The sequence below is a fragment of the Zonotrichia albicollis genome, chromosome 34 (assembly GCF_047830755.1).
Source record: "Zonotrichia albicollis isolate bZonAlb1 chromosome 34, bZonAlb1.hap1, whole genome shotgun sequence".
NCBI lineage: Eukaryota > Metazoa > Chordata > Aves > Passeriformes > Passerellidae > Zonotrichia > Zonotrichia albicollis.
Genome location: NC_133852.1, coordinates 945,300 through 961,174, shown reverse-complemented (window position 1 = coordinate 961,174; position 15,875 = coordinate 945,300). Strand labels below are relative to the sequence as shown.

Sequence of the window (15,875 nt, the reverse complement as noted above, 5' to 3'; positions counted from 1 at the left end):
GGGGGGCTGAAAATGGGGGTTTGGGGTGAGAAATGGGGAGAAATGGGGGTTTGGGGTGAAAAATGGGGATTTGGGGGTTGAAAATTGGGAGAAATGGGGGTTTGGGGGTGAAAAATTGGGAGAAATGGGGGTTTGGGGGTGAAAAATTGGGAGAAATGGGGGGTTAGGGGTGAAAATGGGGATTTGGGGGGAGAAATGGGGGTTTGGGGGTGAAAAATGGGGATTTGGGGGTTGAAAAATGGGGAGAAATGGGGGTTTGGGGGAGAGAAATGGGGATTTGGGGGCTGAAAATGGGGATTTGGGGGCTGAAAATGGGGAGAAATGGGGGTTTGAGGGCTGATCTCACACCCTCCAGGCGCTTCTGCTCCTCCAGGGACTGCCTGGGGGAGAAAAATGGGGTTTGGGGTCATTTTGAGGGGGTTTGGGGGTGAAAAATGGGGATTCAGGGGGCTGAAAATGGGGGTTTGGGGTGAGAAATGGGGAGAAATGGGGGTTTGGGGGACTGATCCTACAGCCTTGAGGTGTTTCTGCTCCTCCAGGGACTGCCTGGGGAGAAATGGGGGTGAGAAATGGGGAGAAATGGGGGTGAGAAATGGGATTTCGGGAGTGAGAAATGGGATTTGGGGGCTGAAAATGGGGAGAGAAATGGGGGTTTGGGGGTGAAAAATGGGGAGAAATGGGGGTTTGGGGGGTGAAAAATGGGGATTTGGGGGTGAAAAATGGGATTTGGGGGACTGATCCTACAGCCTTGAGGTGTTTCTGCTCCTCCAGGGACTGCCTGGGGGGAGAAATGGGGATTTGGGGGCTGAAAATGGGGAGAAATGGGGGTTTGGGGGCTGATCTCACACCCTCCAGGCACTTCTGTTCCTCCAGGGACTGCCTGGGGGGAAATGGGGGCGAAAAATGGGGATTGGGGGGGCTGAAAATGGGGGTTTGGGGTGAGAAATGGGGAGAAATGGGGGTTTGGGTGTGAAAAATGGAATTTGGGGGCTGAAAATGGGGAGAAATGGGGGTTTGGAGGTGAAAAATGGGGATTTGGGGGCTGAAAATGGGATTTGGGGGACTGATCCTACAGCCTTGAGGTGTTTCTGCTCCTCCAGGGACTGCCTGGGGGGAAATGGGGGTGAGAAATGGGATTTGGGGGGTGAGAAATGGGGATTTGGGGGCTGAAAATGGGGGTTTGGGGCTGAAAATGGGGAGAAATGGGGGTTTGGGGTCATTTTGGGGGATTTGGGGGGTGAAAAATGGGATTTGAGGGCTGATCTCACACCCTCCAGGCGCTTCTGCTCCTCCAGGGACTGCCTGGGGGGACATGGGGTGAGAAATGGGGATTTGGGGGGTGAGAAATGGGGGTTTGGGAGTGAAAAATGGGGAGAAATGGGGGTTTGGGGGCTGAAAATGGGGAGAAATGGGGGTTTGGAGTCGTTTTGGGGGGTTTGGGGGTGAAAAATGGGATTTGGGGGTGAGAAATGGGGAGAAATGGGGGTTTGGGGGGTGAAAAATGGGGATTCGGGGGGCTGAAAATGGGGAGAAATGGGGGTTTGGGGTAATTTTGGGGGATTTGGGGGGCTGATCTCACACCCTCCAGGCACTTCTGCTCCTCCAGGGACTGCCTGGAGAAATGGGGGTGTGGGGGCTGAAAATGGGGAGAAATGGGGGTGTGGGGGCTGAAAAATGGGGATTTAAGGGGTGAAAAATGGGATTTGGGGGACTGATCCTACAGCCTTGAGGTGTTTCTGCTCCTCCAGGGACTGCCTGGGGGGGAAATGGGGGTGTGGGGGTGAGAAATGGGGAGAAATGGGGGTTTGAGGGTGAAAAATGGGATTTGGAGAGGTTTCAGGGGGTTTGGGGGGGCTGATCCCACACCTGCTGACAGGAATGGGGACGTGGGGATGACCTGGGGACACTCTGGGGACACTCTGGGGACACTGCAGCCCCTTGGGGACACCCTGGGGACACTGCAGCCCCTTGGGGACACCCTGGGGACACTGCAGCCCCTTGGGGACACCCTGGGGACACCCCAGTACCCCTGGGGATCTGCTGGTGACATTCCAGCTCCCACTGGGGACACTTTGGGGATACCTTGGGGACACTACAACCCCCCTTGGGGACACCTTGGGGACACTCCAACCCCTTTGGGGACACTCCAGTCCCCCTTGGTGACACCCTGGGGACACCCTGAGGACACCCTGGGGACACTGCAGCCCCCTTGGGGACATGCTGGTGACACTCCAGCCCCCCTTGGTGACACCTTGGTGACACCTTGGGGACACTCCAGTCCCCCTGGGGACACTCCAACCCCCCTGGTGACACCCTGGTGACACCCTGGTGACACCCTGGGGACACCCTGAGGACACTCCAGCCCCCTTGGGGACACTGTGGGGACACTCTAACCCCCCTTAGGGACACCTTGGTCACACTCCAGCCCCCTTGGGGACAACCTGGGGACACCTTGAGGACACTGCAGCCCTCTTTGGTGACACTCCAGCCCCTTGGGGACACCATGGGGACACTGCAAGCCATGTTGGGGACACCTTGGGGACACTCCAACTCCTCTGGGGACACTCCAGCCCCTTGGGGACACCCTGGGGACACTCCAGCCCCCTTGGGGACACTCCAGCCCCCCCTGGTGACACCTTGGTGACACTCCAGCCCCCTTGAGGACACTCCAAACCGCCTGGGGACACCTTGAGGACATTGCCACCCCTCTGGGGACACTTTGGGGACACTCCAGCCCCCTTGGGGACACCTTGAGGACACTGCAACCCCCTTGGGGACACCCTGAGGACACCTTGGGGACACTCCATCCCCCTTGGGGACACCTTGGGGACGCTCCAACTCCTCTGGGGACACTCCAGTCCCCTTGGTGACATTTCAAACCCCTTTGGGGACACTCTTGTCCCCCTTGGGGACACCTTGGTGACACTCCAGTCCCCCTGGGCACACTCCAGCGCCCTTTGGGGACACTGCAGCCCCCCTTGGGGACACCTTGGGGACACTCCAACCTCCCTGGGGACACCTTGGGGACACTCCAACCCTCTGGGGACACTCTGGGGACACTCTGGGGACACTGCAGCCCCTTGGGGACACCCTGGGGACACCCCAGTACCCCTGGGGATATGCTGGTGACATTCCAGCTCCCATTGGGGACACTTTGGGGACACCTTGGGGACACTCCAACCCCCCTGGGGACACCCTGGGGACACTCCAACACCTTTGGGGACACCCTGGGGACACGCCAACACCTTTGGGGACACTCTGGGGACACTCCAACACCTTTGGGGACACCCTGGGGACACTCCAACACCTTTGGGGACACTCTGGGGACACTCCAACTCCCTTGGTGACACCTTGGTGACATTCCAGCCCCCCTGGGGACACTCCAACCCCCCTGGTGACACCCTGGGGACACCCTGAGGACACTCCAGCCCCCTTGGGGACATGCTGGTGACACTCCAGCCCCCCTTGGTGACACCTTGGTGACACTCCAGTCCCTCTGGGGACATTCCAACCCCCCTGGTGACACCCTGGGGATACTCCAGCCCCCTTGGTGACACCCTGGTCACACTCCAGTCCCCTTGGGGACAACCTGGGGACACCTTGAGGACACTGCAGCCCCCTTGGGGACACTGTGGGGACACTCTAACCCCCCCTTAGGGACACCTTGGTCACACTCCAACCCCCTTGGGGACAACCTGGGGACACCTTGAGGACACTGCAGCCCTGTTTGGTGACACTCCAGCCCCTTGGGGACACCATGGGGACACTCCAGCCCCCCTGGTGACAATCTGGGGACAATCCAACCCCCTTGGGGACACCCCGGTGACACCCCGGTGGCAGCGCCGCACTTGCTGGTGGCGATGTACTCCTCGAGCTTCTCGATGCGCTTCTGGTTCTCCTCGATCTCCCTCAGCTTCTGCTTGATCTTGGCCTGGGGACACGGGGACAGAGGGGACAGTGAGCCCAGGTGGGCCATGGGGACAGTTTGGGGACAGCCTGGGGACAGTCTGGGGACAGCCTGGGGACAGTTTGGGGACAGCCTGGGTCTCACCTCGGTCTCCACCTTCTTCCTCTCCTCCAGGTCCAGCCGGTCCTGGTCGGCTTTCTGGTCACGGTTGAACTTCTCGAGCTCCTGGGCCAGCGTGGCCGCGCGCTTGCTGGCCTCCTCCTTCAGGCGGTGGTACTTCTTCACCTGGGGACACATTAGGGACATCTGGGGTCACCTGGGGGTCAGGGGACATGGGGGAACATGGGGACACCTGGGGGTCACCTGGGGGTCATCTGGGGGACATGGGGGCTGCATGCTTGCTGGCCTCCTCCTTCAGGCGGTGGTACTTCTTCACCTGGGGACATTGGGGACACCTGGGGTCACCTGGGGGTCAGGGGGGACACCTGGGGTCACCACACCTGGGGGACACCTGGGGGACGTGGGGGCCACACGCTTGCTGGCCTCCTCCTACAGCCAGTGGTACTTCTTCACCTGGGGGACATTGGGGACATCTGGGGGTCAGGGGACATTGGGGACACCTGGGGGTCACCTGGGGGACACCTGGGGGTCACCACACCTGGGGGACACCTGGGGATCAGGGGACATGGGGGACACCTGGGGGATGTGGGGACATGGGGGCCACACGCTTGCTGGCCTCCTCCTTCAGGCGGTGGTACTTCTTCACCTGGGGACACATTGGGGACACCTGGGGGTCACCTGGGGGTCAGGGGACATGGGGGACACCTGGGGTCAGGGCACCTGCTGGCCTCCTCTTCCAGGCGGTGGTACTTCTTCACCTGGGGGGGACATGGGGACACCTGGGGTCACCTGGGGGTCATGGGGACATTGGGGACACCTGGGGTCAGGGCGCCTGCTGGTCTCCTCCTTCAGGTGATGGTATTTCTTCACCTGGGGACACATTGGGGACAACCTGGGGGTCACCTGGGGGACACCTGGGGAACACCTGGGGGACATGGGAACATGGGGGACACCTGGAGTCACCTGGGGGTCAGGGGACATGGGGGACACCTGGGGGACACCTGGGGTCAGGGCACCTGCTGGCCTCCTCCTTCAGGTGATGGTATTTCTTCACCTGGAGGGACATGGGGACATCTGGGGTCACCTGGGGAACACCTGGGGGACATGGGGACATGGGGGACACCTGGGGGACATGGGGGCTGCACGCTTGCTGGCCTCCTCCTTCAGGCGGTGGTACTTCTTCACCTGGGGGGACATTGGGGACACCTGGGGGTCACCTGGGGGACATGGGGGACATCTGGGGGACATGGGGACACCTGGGGTCAGGGCACCTGCTGGTCTCCTCCTTCAGGTGATGGTATTTCTTCACCTGGGGACACATTGGGGACACCTGGGGGACAACCTAGGGTCAGAAAACCTGGGGGACACAGGGACAACCTGGGGTCAGGGAACGTGGGGGGACATGGGGACAACCTGGGGGTCACCTGGGGGTCAAAGAACCTGGGGGGACACCTGGGGGTCAGAGGATGTGGGTCTTCTCCAGGGTCAGGTCTCTCCTCCACCCCTCCCAAATCACCAAATCCCACCCCACACCTGGTTCTCCTCCAGGGTCAGGTCTCTTCCTTCTCCTCCATCCACCCCAAACCCCACCTGTCCCACCACACCTGGTTCTCCTCCAGGGTCAGGTCCCTCAGTGGTTCTGGCTCTCCTCCATTCATCCCAAACACCAAATCCACATCTCCTTCTCCTCCATCCCAAACCCCACCTGTCTCACCACACCTGGTTCTCCTCCAAGGTGAGGGCCCTCTCCTGTAGCTCTGGTTCTCCTCCATCCATCCCAAATGTCCAAATCCACCTCTCCTTCTCCTCCATCCATTCCAAATCCCATGGGATCACTCCACACCTGGTTCTCCTCCATGATCAGGTCCCTCCTGTAGCTCTGGCTCTCCTCCATCCATCCCAAAGCCCCAAACCCCACCTGTCCCACCACACCTGGTTCTCCTCCAGGCTCAGGTCCCTCCCCTGGCTCTGGTTCTCCTCCATCCATCCCAAATGTCCAAATCCACATTCCTTCTCCTCCATCCATTCCAAATCCCATGGGATCACTCCACACCTGGTTCTCCTCCAAGGTGAGATCTTTCCTCCATCCCTCCCCAGGTCCCCAAACCCCACCTGTCCCATCACCACACCTGGTTCTCTTCCAGGGTCAGGTCCCTCAGGTCCCTCCTGTATCTCTGGTTCTCCTCCACCCTACACGTACCTGGTTCTCCTCCAGGGTCATGTCCCTCTCCTGACTCTGGCTCTCCTCCATCCATCCCAAACTCCCAAGCCCCACCTGTCCCACCACACCTGGTTCTCCTCCATGGTCAGGTCCCTGCCCTGGCTCTGGCTCTCCCCCATCCATCCCAAACCCCCAAACTCCACCTGTCCTACCACCACACCTGGTTCTCCTCCAAGGTGAGATCTTTCCTCTGTTCATCCCAAGCCCCCAAACCCCACCTGTCCCACCACACCTGGTTCTCCTCTATCCATCCCAAATCCCCACCTGTCCCACCACACCTGGTTCTCCTCCAAGGTGAGATCTTTCCTCCATCCCTCCCCAGGTCCCCAAACCCCACCTGTCTCACCACCACACCTGGTTCTCTTCCAGGGTCAGGTCCCTCAGGTCCCTCCTGTATCTCTGGTTCTCCTCCATCCCACACGTACCTGGTTCTCCTCCAGGGTCAGGTCTCTCCCCTGGTTCTGGCTCTCCTCCATCCCTCCCAAAGCCCCAAACCCCACGTGTCCCACCACACCTGGTTCTCCTCCATGGTCTCCCTCCTGTATCTCTGGTTCTCCTCCATCCTACACGTACCTGGTTCTCCTCCAGGGTCAGGTCCCTCCTGTAGCTCTGGTTCTCCTCCATCCTACACGTACCTGGTTCTCCTCCAGGGTCAGGTCCCTCCTGTAGCTCTGGTTCTCCTCCATCCTACACGTACCTGGTTCTCCTCCAGGGTCAGGTCCCTCCTGTAGCTCTGGTTCTCCTCCATCCATCCCAAAGCCCCAAACCCCACCAGTCCCACCACACCTGGTTGTCCTCCAAGGTGAGATCTTTCCTCCGTCCATCCCAAGCCCCCAAACCCCACCTGTCCCATCACCACACCTGGTTCTCCTCCAAGGTGAGATCTTTCCTCCATCCCTCCCCAGGTCCCCAAACCCCACCTGTCCCATCACCACACCTGGTTCTCCTCCAGGGTCATGTCCCTCTCCTGACTCTGGCTCTCCTCCATCCCTGCTCAGGTCCCCAAACCCCACCAGTCCCACCACACCTGGTTCTCCTCCATCCTCAGGTCCCTTCCAAACCCCACATGTCCCACCTCACCTGGTTCTCCTCCAGGCTCAGGTCTCTGCCCTGGCTCTGGTTCTCCTCCATCCCTCCCCAGGTCCCCAAACCCCACCAGTCCCACCACACCTGGTTCTCCTCTATCCATCCCAAATCCCCACATGTCCCACCACACCTGGTTCTCCTCCATGATCAGGTCCCTCCTGTGGTTCTGGTTCTCCTCCATCCATCCCAAAGCCCCAAACCCCACCTGTCCCACCACACCTGGTTCTCCTCCAGGCTCAGGTCCCTCCCCTGGCTCTGGTTCTCCTCCATCCATCCCAAATGTCCAAATCCACCTCTCCTTCTCCTCCATCCATTCCAAATCCCATGGGATCACTCCACACCTGGTTCTCCTCCAGGTTCAGGTCCCTCCCAAACCCCATCTGTCCCACCATACACCAGGTTCTCCTCCAAGGTGAGATCTTTCCTCCATCCCTCCTCAGGTCCCCAAACCCCACCTGTCCCACCACACCTGGTTCTCCTCCAGGGTCAGGTCCCTCCTACAGCTCTGGTTCTCCTCCATCCCTCCCAAACCCCACCTGTCCCACCACACCTGGTTCTCCTCCAAGGTGAAATCTTTCCTCTGTCCATCCTAAGCCCCCAAACCCCACCTGTCCCACCACATCTGGTTCTCCTCCATCCCACACGTACCTGGTTCTCCTGCAGGGTCAGGTCCCTCCCCTGGCTCTGGTTCTCCTCCATCCCTCCCAAACCCCACGTGTCCCACCACACCTGGTTCTCCTCCATCCCACACGTACCTGGTTCTCCTCCAGGGTCAGGTCCCTGCCCTGGCTCTGGCTCTCCTCCTCCATGCGTTCCTCAAACTCCTGCCTGGACTTCTCCACGCTCAGCATCTCCTTCTCCAGCTCGTCCATGTCTGCCTTGCGTTTCTTGTACTGCTTCTGGGCGTTCTGCAGGGACTTCCTGGCGGCCTCCAGCTTCTTGATCTTGTGCGAGGTGTTCTCCTTGGCCTTGATGTACTGCGGCCGCTTCTGGTTCAGCTCCGAGTCCTTCTCCCTGAGGGGGAGAACCTCAGGTGGGTTTGGGGTTGGGCCTGGTTTGGGGTTTGGGATTGGTTTGGGGTCTGGGCCTGGTTTGGGTTTGGGGCTGGTTTGGGATTTGGGATTGGTTTGGGGTCTGGGCCTGGTTTGGGGTTTGGGCCTGGTTTGGGGTCTGGGCCTGGTTTGTGGTCTGGGCCTGGTTTGTGGTTTGGGCCTGGTTTGGGGTCTGGGCCTGGTTTGGGGTCTGGGCCTGGTTTGGGGTTTGGGGCTGGTTTGGGGTCTGAGCCTGGTTTGGGTTCCAGGCCTGGTTTGGGGTTTGGGCCTGGTTGGGGTTTGGGCCTGGTTTGGAGTTTGGGCCTGGTTTGGGTTTGGGGCTGGTTTGGGGTTTGGGGCTGGTTTGGGGTTTGTGACCAGTTTTGGGTCTGGGCCTGGTTTGGGGTTTGGGGCTGGTTTGGGTTCCAGGCCTGGTTTGGGGTTTGGGCCTGGTTGGGGATTGGGCCTGGTTTGGGGTCTGGGCCTGGTTTGGGGTCTGGGCCTGGTTTGGGGTCTGGGCCTGGTTTGGGGTTTGGGGCTGGTTTGGGGTCTGAGCCTGGTTTGGGTTCCAGGCCTGGTTTGGGTTTGGGCCTGGTTGGGGTTTGGGCCTGGTTTGGAGTTTGGGCCTGGTTTGGGTTTGGGGCTGGTTTGGGGTCTGGGCCTGGTTTGGGTTTGGGGCTGGTTTGGGGTCTGGCCTGGTTTGGGGTTTGGGGCTGGTTTGGGATTTGGGCCTGGTTTGGGGTCTGGGCCTGGTTTGGGGTCCGGGCCTGGTTTGGGGTTTGGGGCTGGTTTGGGATTTGGGGCTGGTTTGGGGTCTCGGCCTGGTTTGGGTTCCAGGCCTGGTTTGGGGTCTCGGCCTGGTTTGGGGCTGGTTTGGGGTTTGGGCCCAGTTTTGGTTTCTGTGCTCCGTTTTGGGGTCTGTACCCGGTTTTGGGGTCTGGGCCTGGTTTGGGGTCTGAGCCTGGTTTGGAGTTTGGGCCTGGTTTGGGGTCTGGGCCTGGTTTGGGGTCTGGGCCTGGTTTGGGATTCAGGCCTGGTTTGGGGTCTGGGCCTGGTTTGGGGTCTGGGCCTGGTTTGGGGTTTGGGGCTGGTTTGGGGTCTGGGGCTGGTTTGGGGATTGGGCCTGGTTTGGGGTCTGAGCCTGGTTTGGGGTTTGGGGCTGGTTTGGGGTTTGGGGCTGGTTTGGGGTTTGGGCCTGGTTTGGGTTTGGGGCTGGTTTGGGTTTGGGCCTGGTTTGGGGTCTGGGCCTGGTTTGGGGTCTGGGCCTGGTTTGGGTTTGGTTTGGGGTTTGTGACCAGTTTTGCGTCTGGGCCTGGTTTGGGATTCAGGTCTGGTTTGGGCCTGGTTTGGGGTCTGGGCCTGGTTTGGGGATTGGGCCTGGTTTGGGGTCTGGGGCTGGTTTGGGGTCTGGGCCTGGTTTGGGGTTTGGGGCTGGTTTGGGGTTTGGGCCTGGTTTGGGTTTGGGGCTGGTTTGGGTCTGGGCCTGGTCTGGGGTCTGGGGCTGGTTTGGGGTCTGGGCCTGGTTTGGGGTCTGGGCCTGGTTTGGAGATTGGGCCTGGTTTGGGGTCTGGGCCCGGTTTGGGGTTTGGGCCTGGTTTGGGGTTTGGGCCTGGTTTGGGGTCTGGGCCGGGTTTGGGGCTGGTTTGGGGTTTGGGCCTGGTTTGGGGTTTGGGCCTGGTTTGGGGTCTGGGCCTGGTTTGGGGTTTGTGGTCCAGGCCTGGTTTGGGGTTTGGGGCTGGTTTGGGGTTTGGGCCTGGTTTGGGGTCTGGGCCTGGTTTGGGTTCCGGGCCTGGTTTGGGGTCTGAGCCTGTTTTGGGGTCTGGGCCTGGTTTAGGGTTTGGGTCTGGTTTGGGTTTGGTTTGGGGTTTGTGACCAGTTTTGGGTCTGGGCCTGGTTTGGGGTTTGGGGCTGGTTTGGGGTCTGGGCCTGGTTTGGGGTTTGGGGCTGGTTTGGGGCTGGTTTGGGGTTTGGGCCTGGTTTGGGTTCCAGGCCTGGTTTGGGGTTCGGGGCTGGTTTGGGGTCTGAGCCTGGTTTGGGGTTTGGGGCTGGTTTGGGGTTTGGGGCTGGTTTGGGTTTGGGGCTGGTTTGGGTTTGGGGCTGGTTTGGGGTCTGGGCCTGGTTTGGGGTTTGGGCCTGGTTTGGGTTTGGGGCTGGTTTGGGTTTGGGCCTGGTTTGGGGTCTGGGCCTGGTTTGGGGTCTGGGCCTGGTTTGGGTTTGGTTTGGGGTTTGTGACCAGTTTTGCGTCTGGGCCTGGTTTGGGATTCAGGTCTGGTTTGGGCCTGGTTTGGGGTCTGGGCCTGGTTTGGGGATTGGGCCTGGTTTGGGGTCTGGGGCTGGTTTGGGGTCTGGGCCTGGTTTGGGGTTTGGGGCTGGTTTGGGGTTTGGGCCTGGTTTGGGTTTGGGGCTGGTTTGGGTCTGGGCCTGGTCTGGGGTCTGGGGCTGGTTTGGGGTCTGGGCCCGGTTTGGGGTTTGGGCCTGGTTTGGGGTTTGGGCCTGGTTTGGGGTCTGGGCCGGGTTTGGGGTTTGGGGCTGGTTTGGGGTTTGGGCCTGGTTTGGGGTTTGGGCCTGGTTTGGGGTCTGGGCCTGGTTTGGGGTTTGTGGTCCAGGCCTGGTTTGGGGTTTGGGGCTGGTTTGGGGTTTGGGCCTGGTTTGGGGTCTGGGCCTGGTTTGGGTCTGGGCCTGGTTTGGGTTCCAGGCCTGGTTTGGGGTCTGAGCCTGTTTTGGGGTCTGGGCCTGGTTTAGGGTTTGGGCCTGGTTTGGGTTTGGTTTGGGGTTTGTGACCAGTTTTGGGTCTGGGCCTGGTTTGGGATTCAGGTCTGGTTTGGGCCTGGTTTGGGGATTGGGCCTGGTTTGGGGTCTGGGCCTGGTTTGGGGTCCGGGTCTGGTTTGGGGCTGGTTTGTGGTCTGAGCCTGGTTTGTGGTCTGGGCCTGGTTTGGGGTCTGTACCCAGTTTTGGGGTCTGTACCCGGTTTTGGGGTTTGGGCCTGGTTTGGGGTCTGGGCCTGGTTTGGGGTCTGTACCCAGTTTTGGGGTCTGTACCCAGTTTTGGGGTCTGTACCCAGTTTTGGGGTCTGGGCCTGGTTTGGGGTCTGGGCCTGGTTTGGAGCCCCCTGATCTGTGAAGGTGTCCCAGCCCATGGAACCTGAATGAGAACTTAAACCTGGATTTTAAATATTCCAACCCAAACCATTCCAGGTTTTCCCACCCAAACCATTCCAGGGCTTTGGAGCTCCCCTGTCATGGAGACAGGCTGGGATTGTCCAACATTTGGAAAACTGGAATTGTCCAAGATTACAAAACTGGGATTGTCCAAGATGTGGACTCCCCTGGTCTGTGAAGGTTCCCTGCCTGTGGAACCAGAACTTAAACCTGGTTTTGAAACATTCCCACCCAAATAATTCCAGGGTTTTGGAGCCTCTTTGCCATGGAGACAGGCTGGGAAAGCTGGGATTGTCCAAGATTTGGAAAACTGGAATTGTCCAAGATTACAAAAGCTGGGATTGTCCAAGATTTGGAACCACCTGGACTGGGAAGGTTTGAAAGTTCCCTGTCTATGGAACTGGATGGGAATTTAAACCTGGTTTTTAAATATTCCAGCCCCAACCATTCCAGGTTTTCCCACCCAAACCATTCCAGGGTTTTGGAGCTCTCTGCCACAGAGACAGGTCGGAATTGTACAAGATTTGAAAAGCTGGGATTGTGCAAGATTTAGAAAACTGGGATTGTCCAAGATTTGGAACCACCTGGACTGGGAAGGTGTGAAGGTTCCCTGTCCATGGAACTGGATGGGAATTTAAACCTGGTTTTTAAATATTCCAACCCAAACCATTCCAGGTTTTCCCACCCAAACCATTCCAGGTTTTGGAGCTCCCCTGTCATGGAGACAGGCTGGAATTGTCCAAGATTTGGAAAGCTGGGATTGTCCAAGATTACAAATCTGGGATTGTCCAAGATGTGGACTCCCCTGGTCTGTGAAGGTTCCCTGCCTGTGGAACCAGAACTTAAACCTGGTTTTGAAATATTCCCACCCAAAAAATTCCAGGTTTTGGAGCCCCTCAGCCATGGAGACAGACTAGGAATGTCCAAGATTTGGAAAGCTGGGATTGTCCAAGATTTGGAAAGCTGGGATTGTCCAAGATTACAAAAATGGGATTGTCCAAGATTACAGATCTGGGGCTGTCCAAGATTTGGAACCCCCAGATCTATGAAGTTGTTCCTGCCCATGGAACCAGGATTTAAACCCGGTTTTTGAATATTCCAACCCAAATATTTCCAAGGTTTTGGAGCCCCTCAGCCAGAGACAGGCTGGAATTGTCCAAGATTTGGAAAACTGGGATTGTCCAAGATTTGGAAAGCTGGGATTGTCCAAGATGTGGACTCCCCTGGTCTGTGAAGGTTCCCTGCCTGTGGAACCAGAACTTAAACCTGGTTTTTAAATATTCCCACCCAAAAAATTCCAGGTTTTGGAGCCTCTCTGCCACAGAGACAGCCTGGGATTGTCCAAGATTTGGAAAACTGGAATTGTCCAAGATAACAAAACTGGGATTGTCCAAGATTACAAAGCTGGGATTGTCCAAAATTTAGAAAACTGGGATTGTCCAAGATGTGGACTCCCCTGATCTGTGAAGGTTCCCTGCCTGTGGAACCAGAACTTAAACCTGGTTTTGAAATATTCCCACCCAAAAAATTCCAGGGTTTTGGAGCCCCTCTGTCATGGAGACAGGCTGGGATTGTCCAAGATTTGAAAAACTGGGATTGTCCAAGATTTGGAACCCTCTGATCTGTGAAGGTGTTCCTGCCCATGGAACCAGGATTTAAACCTGGTTTTTAAATATTCCAACCCAAATATTTCCAAGGTTTTGGAGTCCCTCAGCCACAGAGACAGCCTGGGATTGTCCCAGATTTGGAGCCCCCTGATCTGGGAAGGTTCCCTGCCCATGGAAGCAGAACTTAAACCTGATTTCTAAACATCCCAAACCATTCCACTTTTTCCCACCCAAACCATCCCAATTTCTGCCATTTCCCCCCCAATCCCCAAGCTTCTCACTTGATCTCCTTCTCGATCTGCTGCTGCTCCCTCATCATCTTGCCCAGCTCCTTCTTGCGGTCCTTGAGCTCGTCCTCCACCCTGTCCATCCTCTTCTTGTCCTTGTCGATCTCGCGGTTCTTCAGCCCCAGCTCCTTGTTGAGCTTCTCGATCTCGGCCTCGTTGTGGAACAGCTTGAAGAGCTGGAGCTGCACCTGCGCCCGAACCACCTCGTCCTTGAGCCGCTGGTACCGGTCAGCCTGGCGTGGGGGAAAGGGGGGGGAGAGACCTGGTTTAGCTCAGGAGCTTCTTAAACCTGGGATACACCTGGTTCTGCTCAGGAGCTTCCCAAACCCAGGACTTGGACCTGGTTCTAGCCAGGAGCTTCTTAAACCTGGGATAGACCTGGTTCTGCTCAGGAGCTGCTCAAAGCTGGACATGGTTCTGGCCAGGAGCTGCTCAAACTTGGACCTGGTTCTGCCCAGGGACTGCTCAAACTTGGATGTGGTTCTGGCCAGGAGCTGCTCAAAGTTGGGCCTGGTTCTGGCCAAGAACTTCTCAAACCCAGGGTTTGGGCCTGGTTCTAGCCAGGAGCTGCTCAGAGCTGGGCCTGGTTCTGCTCAGGAACAGCTCAAACTTGGACCTGGTTCTGCTTAGGAGCTGCTCAGAGCTGGGCCTGGTTCTGCTCAGGAGCTGCTCAAAGCTGGGCCTGGCTCTGGCCAGGAACTTCTCAAACCCAGGGTTTGGGCCTGGTTCTAGCCAGGAGCTGCTCAGAGCTGGAGTTTGGGGCTGGGATAGGCCTGGCTTTGCTCAGGAGCTGCTCAAACTTGGACCTGGTTCTGCTCAGGAGCTGCTCAGAGCTGGGCCTGGTTCTGGCTGGTACCGGTCAGCCTGGGGTGGGGGAAATGGGGGGAGAGGCCTGGTTTAGCTCAGGAGCTTCTTAAACCTGGGATAGACCTGGTTCTGCTCAGGAGCTGCTCAAAGCTGGACCTGGTTCTGCTCAGGAGCTGCTCAAAGCTGGGCCTGGTTCTGGTCAGGAGCTTCTCAAACCCAGGGTTTGGGCTGGGCTTTGCTCAGGAGCTCCTCAAAGCTGGACCGGGTTCTGGCCAGGAGCTGCTCAAACTTGGACCTGGTTCTGGCTGGTACCGGTCAGCCTGGGGGAAAGGCAGGTGAGAGGGGATTTGGGGGGTTAGGGCTGGGTCTGGCCAGGAGAGGCTTAAATCTGAGCCTGGTACTGGCCAGGAGCTTCTTAAACCTGGGATAGACCTGGTTCTGCTCAGGAGCTGCTCAAACTTGGATGTGGTTCTGCTCAGGAGCTGCTCAAAGCTGGACCTGGTTCTGGCCAGGAAATGCCCAAACTTGGGCCTGGTTCTGGCCAGGAGCTGCTCAGAGCTGGGCCTGGTTCTGGCCAGGAGCTTCTCAAACCCAGGACTTGGACCTGGTTCTGCTCAGGAGCTTCTTAAACTTGAGATAGGCCTGGTTCTGCTCAGGAGCTGCTCAGAGCTGGACCTGGTTCTGCCCAAGAGCTGCTCAGAGCCAGGCTTGGGGCTGGGTCTAGGGCTGGCTCTGGTCAGGAACTTCTCAAACCCAGAACTTAGACCTGGTTCTGGCCAGGAACTGCTCAGAGCTGGGTTTTGGGCTGGGTCTAGGTCTGTCTCTGGTCAGGAGCTTCTGAAACCCAGAACTCAGACCTGGTTCTGCCCAGGAGCTGCTCAAAGCTGGGCTTGGGGGTGGCTCAGGCCTGAGTCTGGCCAGGAGCTGCTCAAAGCTGAGACTCGGGTCTGGTTCTAGCCAGGAGCTGCCCAAACCCAGCTTTTCCCAAGATTCCAAACAATCCCAAACCCCTTTTTTTCCTGGGACTGAGCATTCCCAAATCCCTTTATTCCCCAAAATTCCCACCCTTCCCCACCTCCTCCTTCTCCTGCTTGGCCTCCTTGCGCTCGGCCGCGATGTTTTTCTTGCGGTGATAATTGAACTGCGTGTCCTCCTCGGCCTTCACCATCTCCTTCTTGCGCTTGTCGTACTCGGGGGCGAGCTCGCCCGAGCGGCTGATCTCCTCAAACAGGGCCGTGCGCTCCTTGGGGTTCTTCATGGCGATGGATTCCACTGCTCCCTGCAAAAACAGGGTCAGAAATTGTCCTAAATCCCTGAGAAATGGTCCTAAATCCCTGGGGATCTCCTCAAACAGGGCCGTGCGCTCCTTGGGGTTCTTCATGGCGATGGACTCCACTGCTCCCTGAAAAATGGGGTGAGAAATGATCCTAAATCCCCTTGGAAATGGTCCTAAATCCCCTAATTCCTGTGAGAGATCCCTGAATCCCTGGGGATCTCCTCAAACAGGGCCGTGCGCTCCTTGGGGTTCTTCATGGCAATGGACTCCACTGCTCCCTGAAAAAAACAGGGTCAGAAATGGTCCTAAATCCCCTAATTCCTGTGAGGGATCCTTAAATCCTAAAAGGGAATCCCTGGGGATCTCCTCAAACA

The 15,875-nt window shown here is 58.1% G+C and overlaps 1 protein-coding gene across 1 annotated transcript in view; it reads right to left on the bottom strand.

Annotated features, from left to right (window-relative positions):
- Positions 1-15,875, bottom strand: part of SMC1A (structural maintenance of chromosomes 1A) — a gene marked incomplete at its 3' end in the record, with an annotated part of 47,365 nt that overhangs the window by 21,310 nt on the left and 10,180 nt on the right. The window contains 5 exon segments of the mRNA XM_074531010.1: positions 3,849-3,931; positions 4,052-4,192; positions 8,090-8,348; positions 13,413-13,651; positions 15,301-15,504. Of these exon segments, the coding sequence (XP_074387111.1) occupies positions 3,849-3,931; positions 4,052-4,192; positions 8,090-8,348; positions 13,413-13,651; positions 15,301-15,504 (926 nt within the window).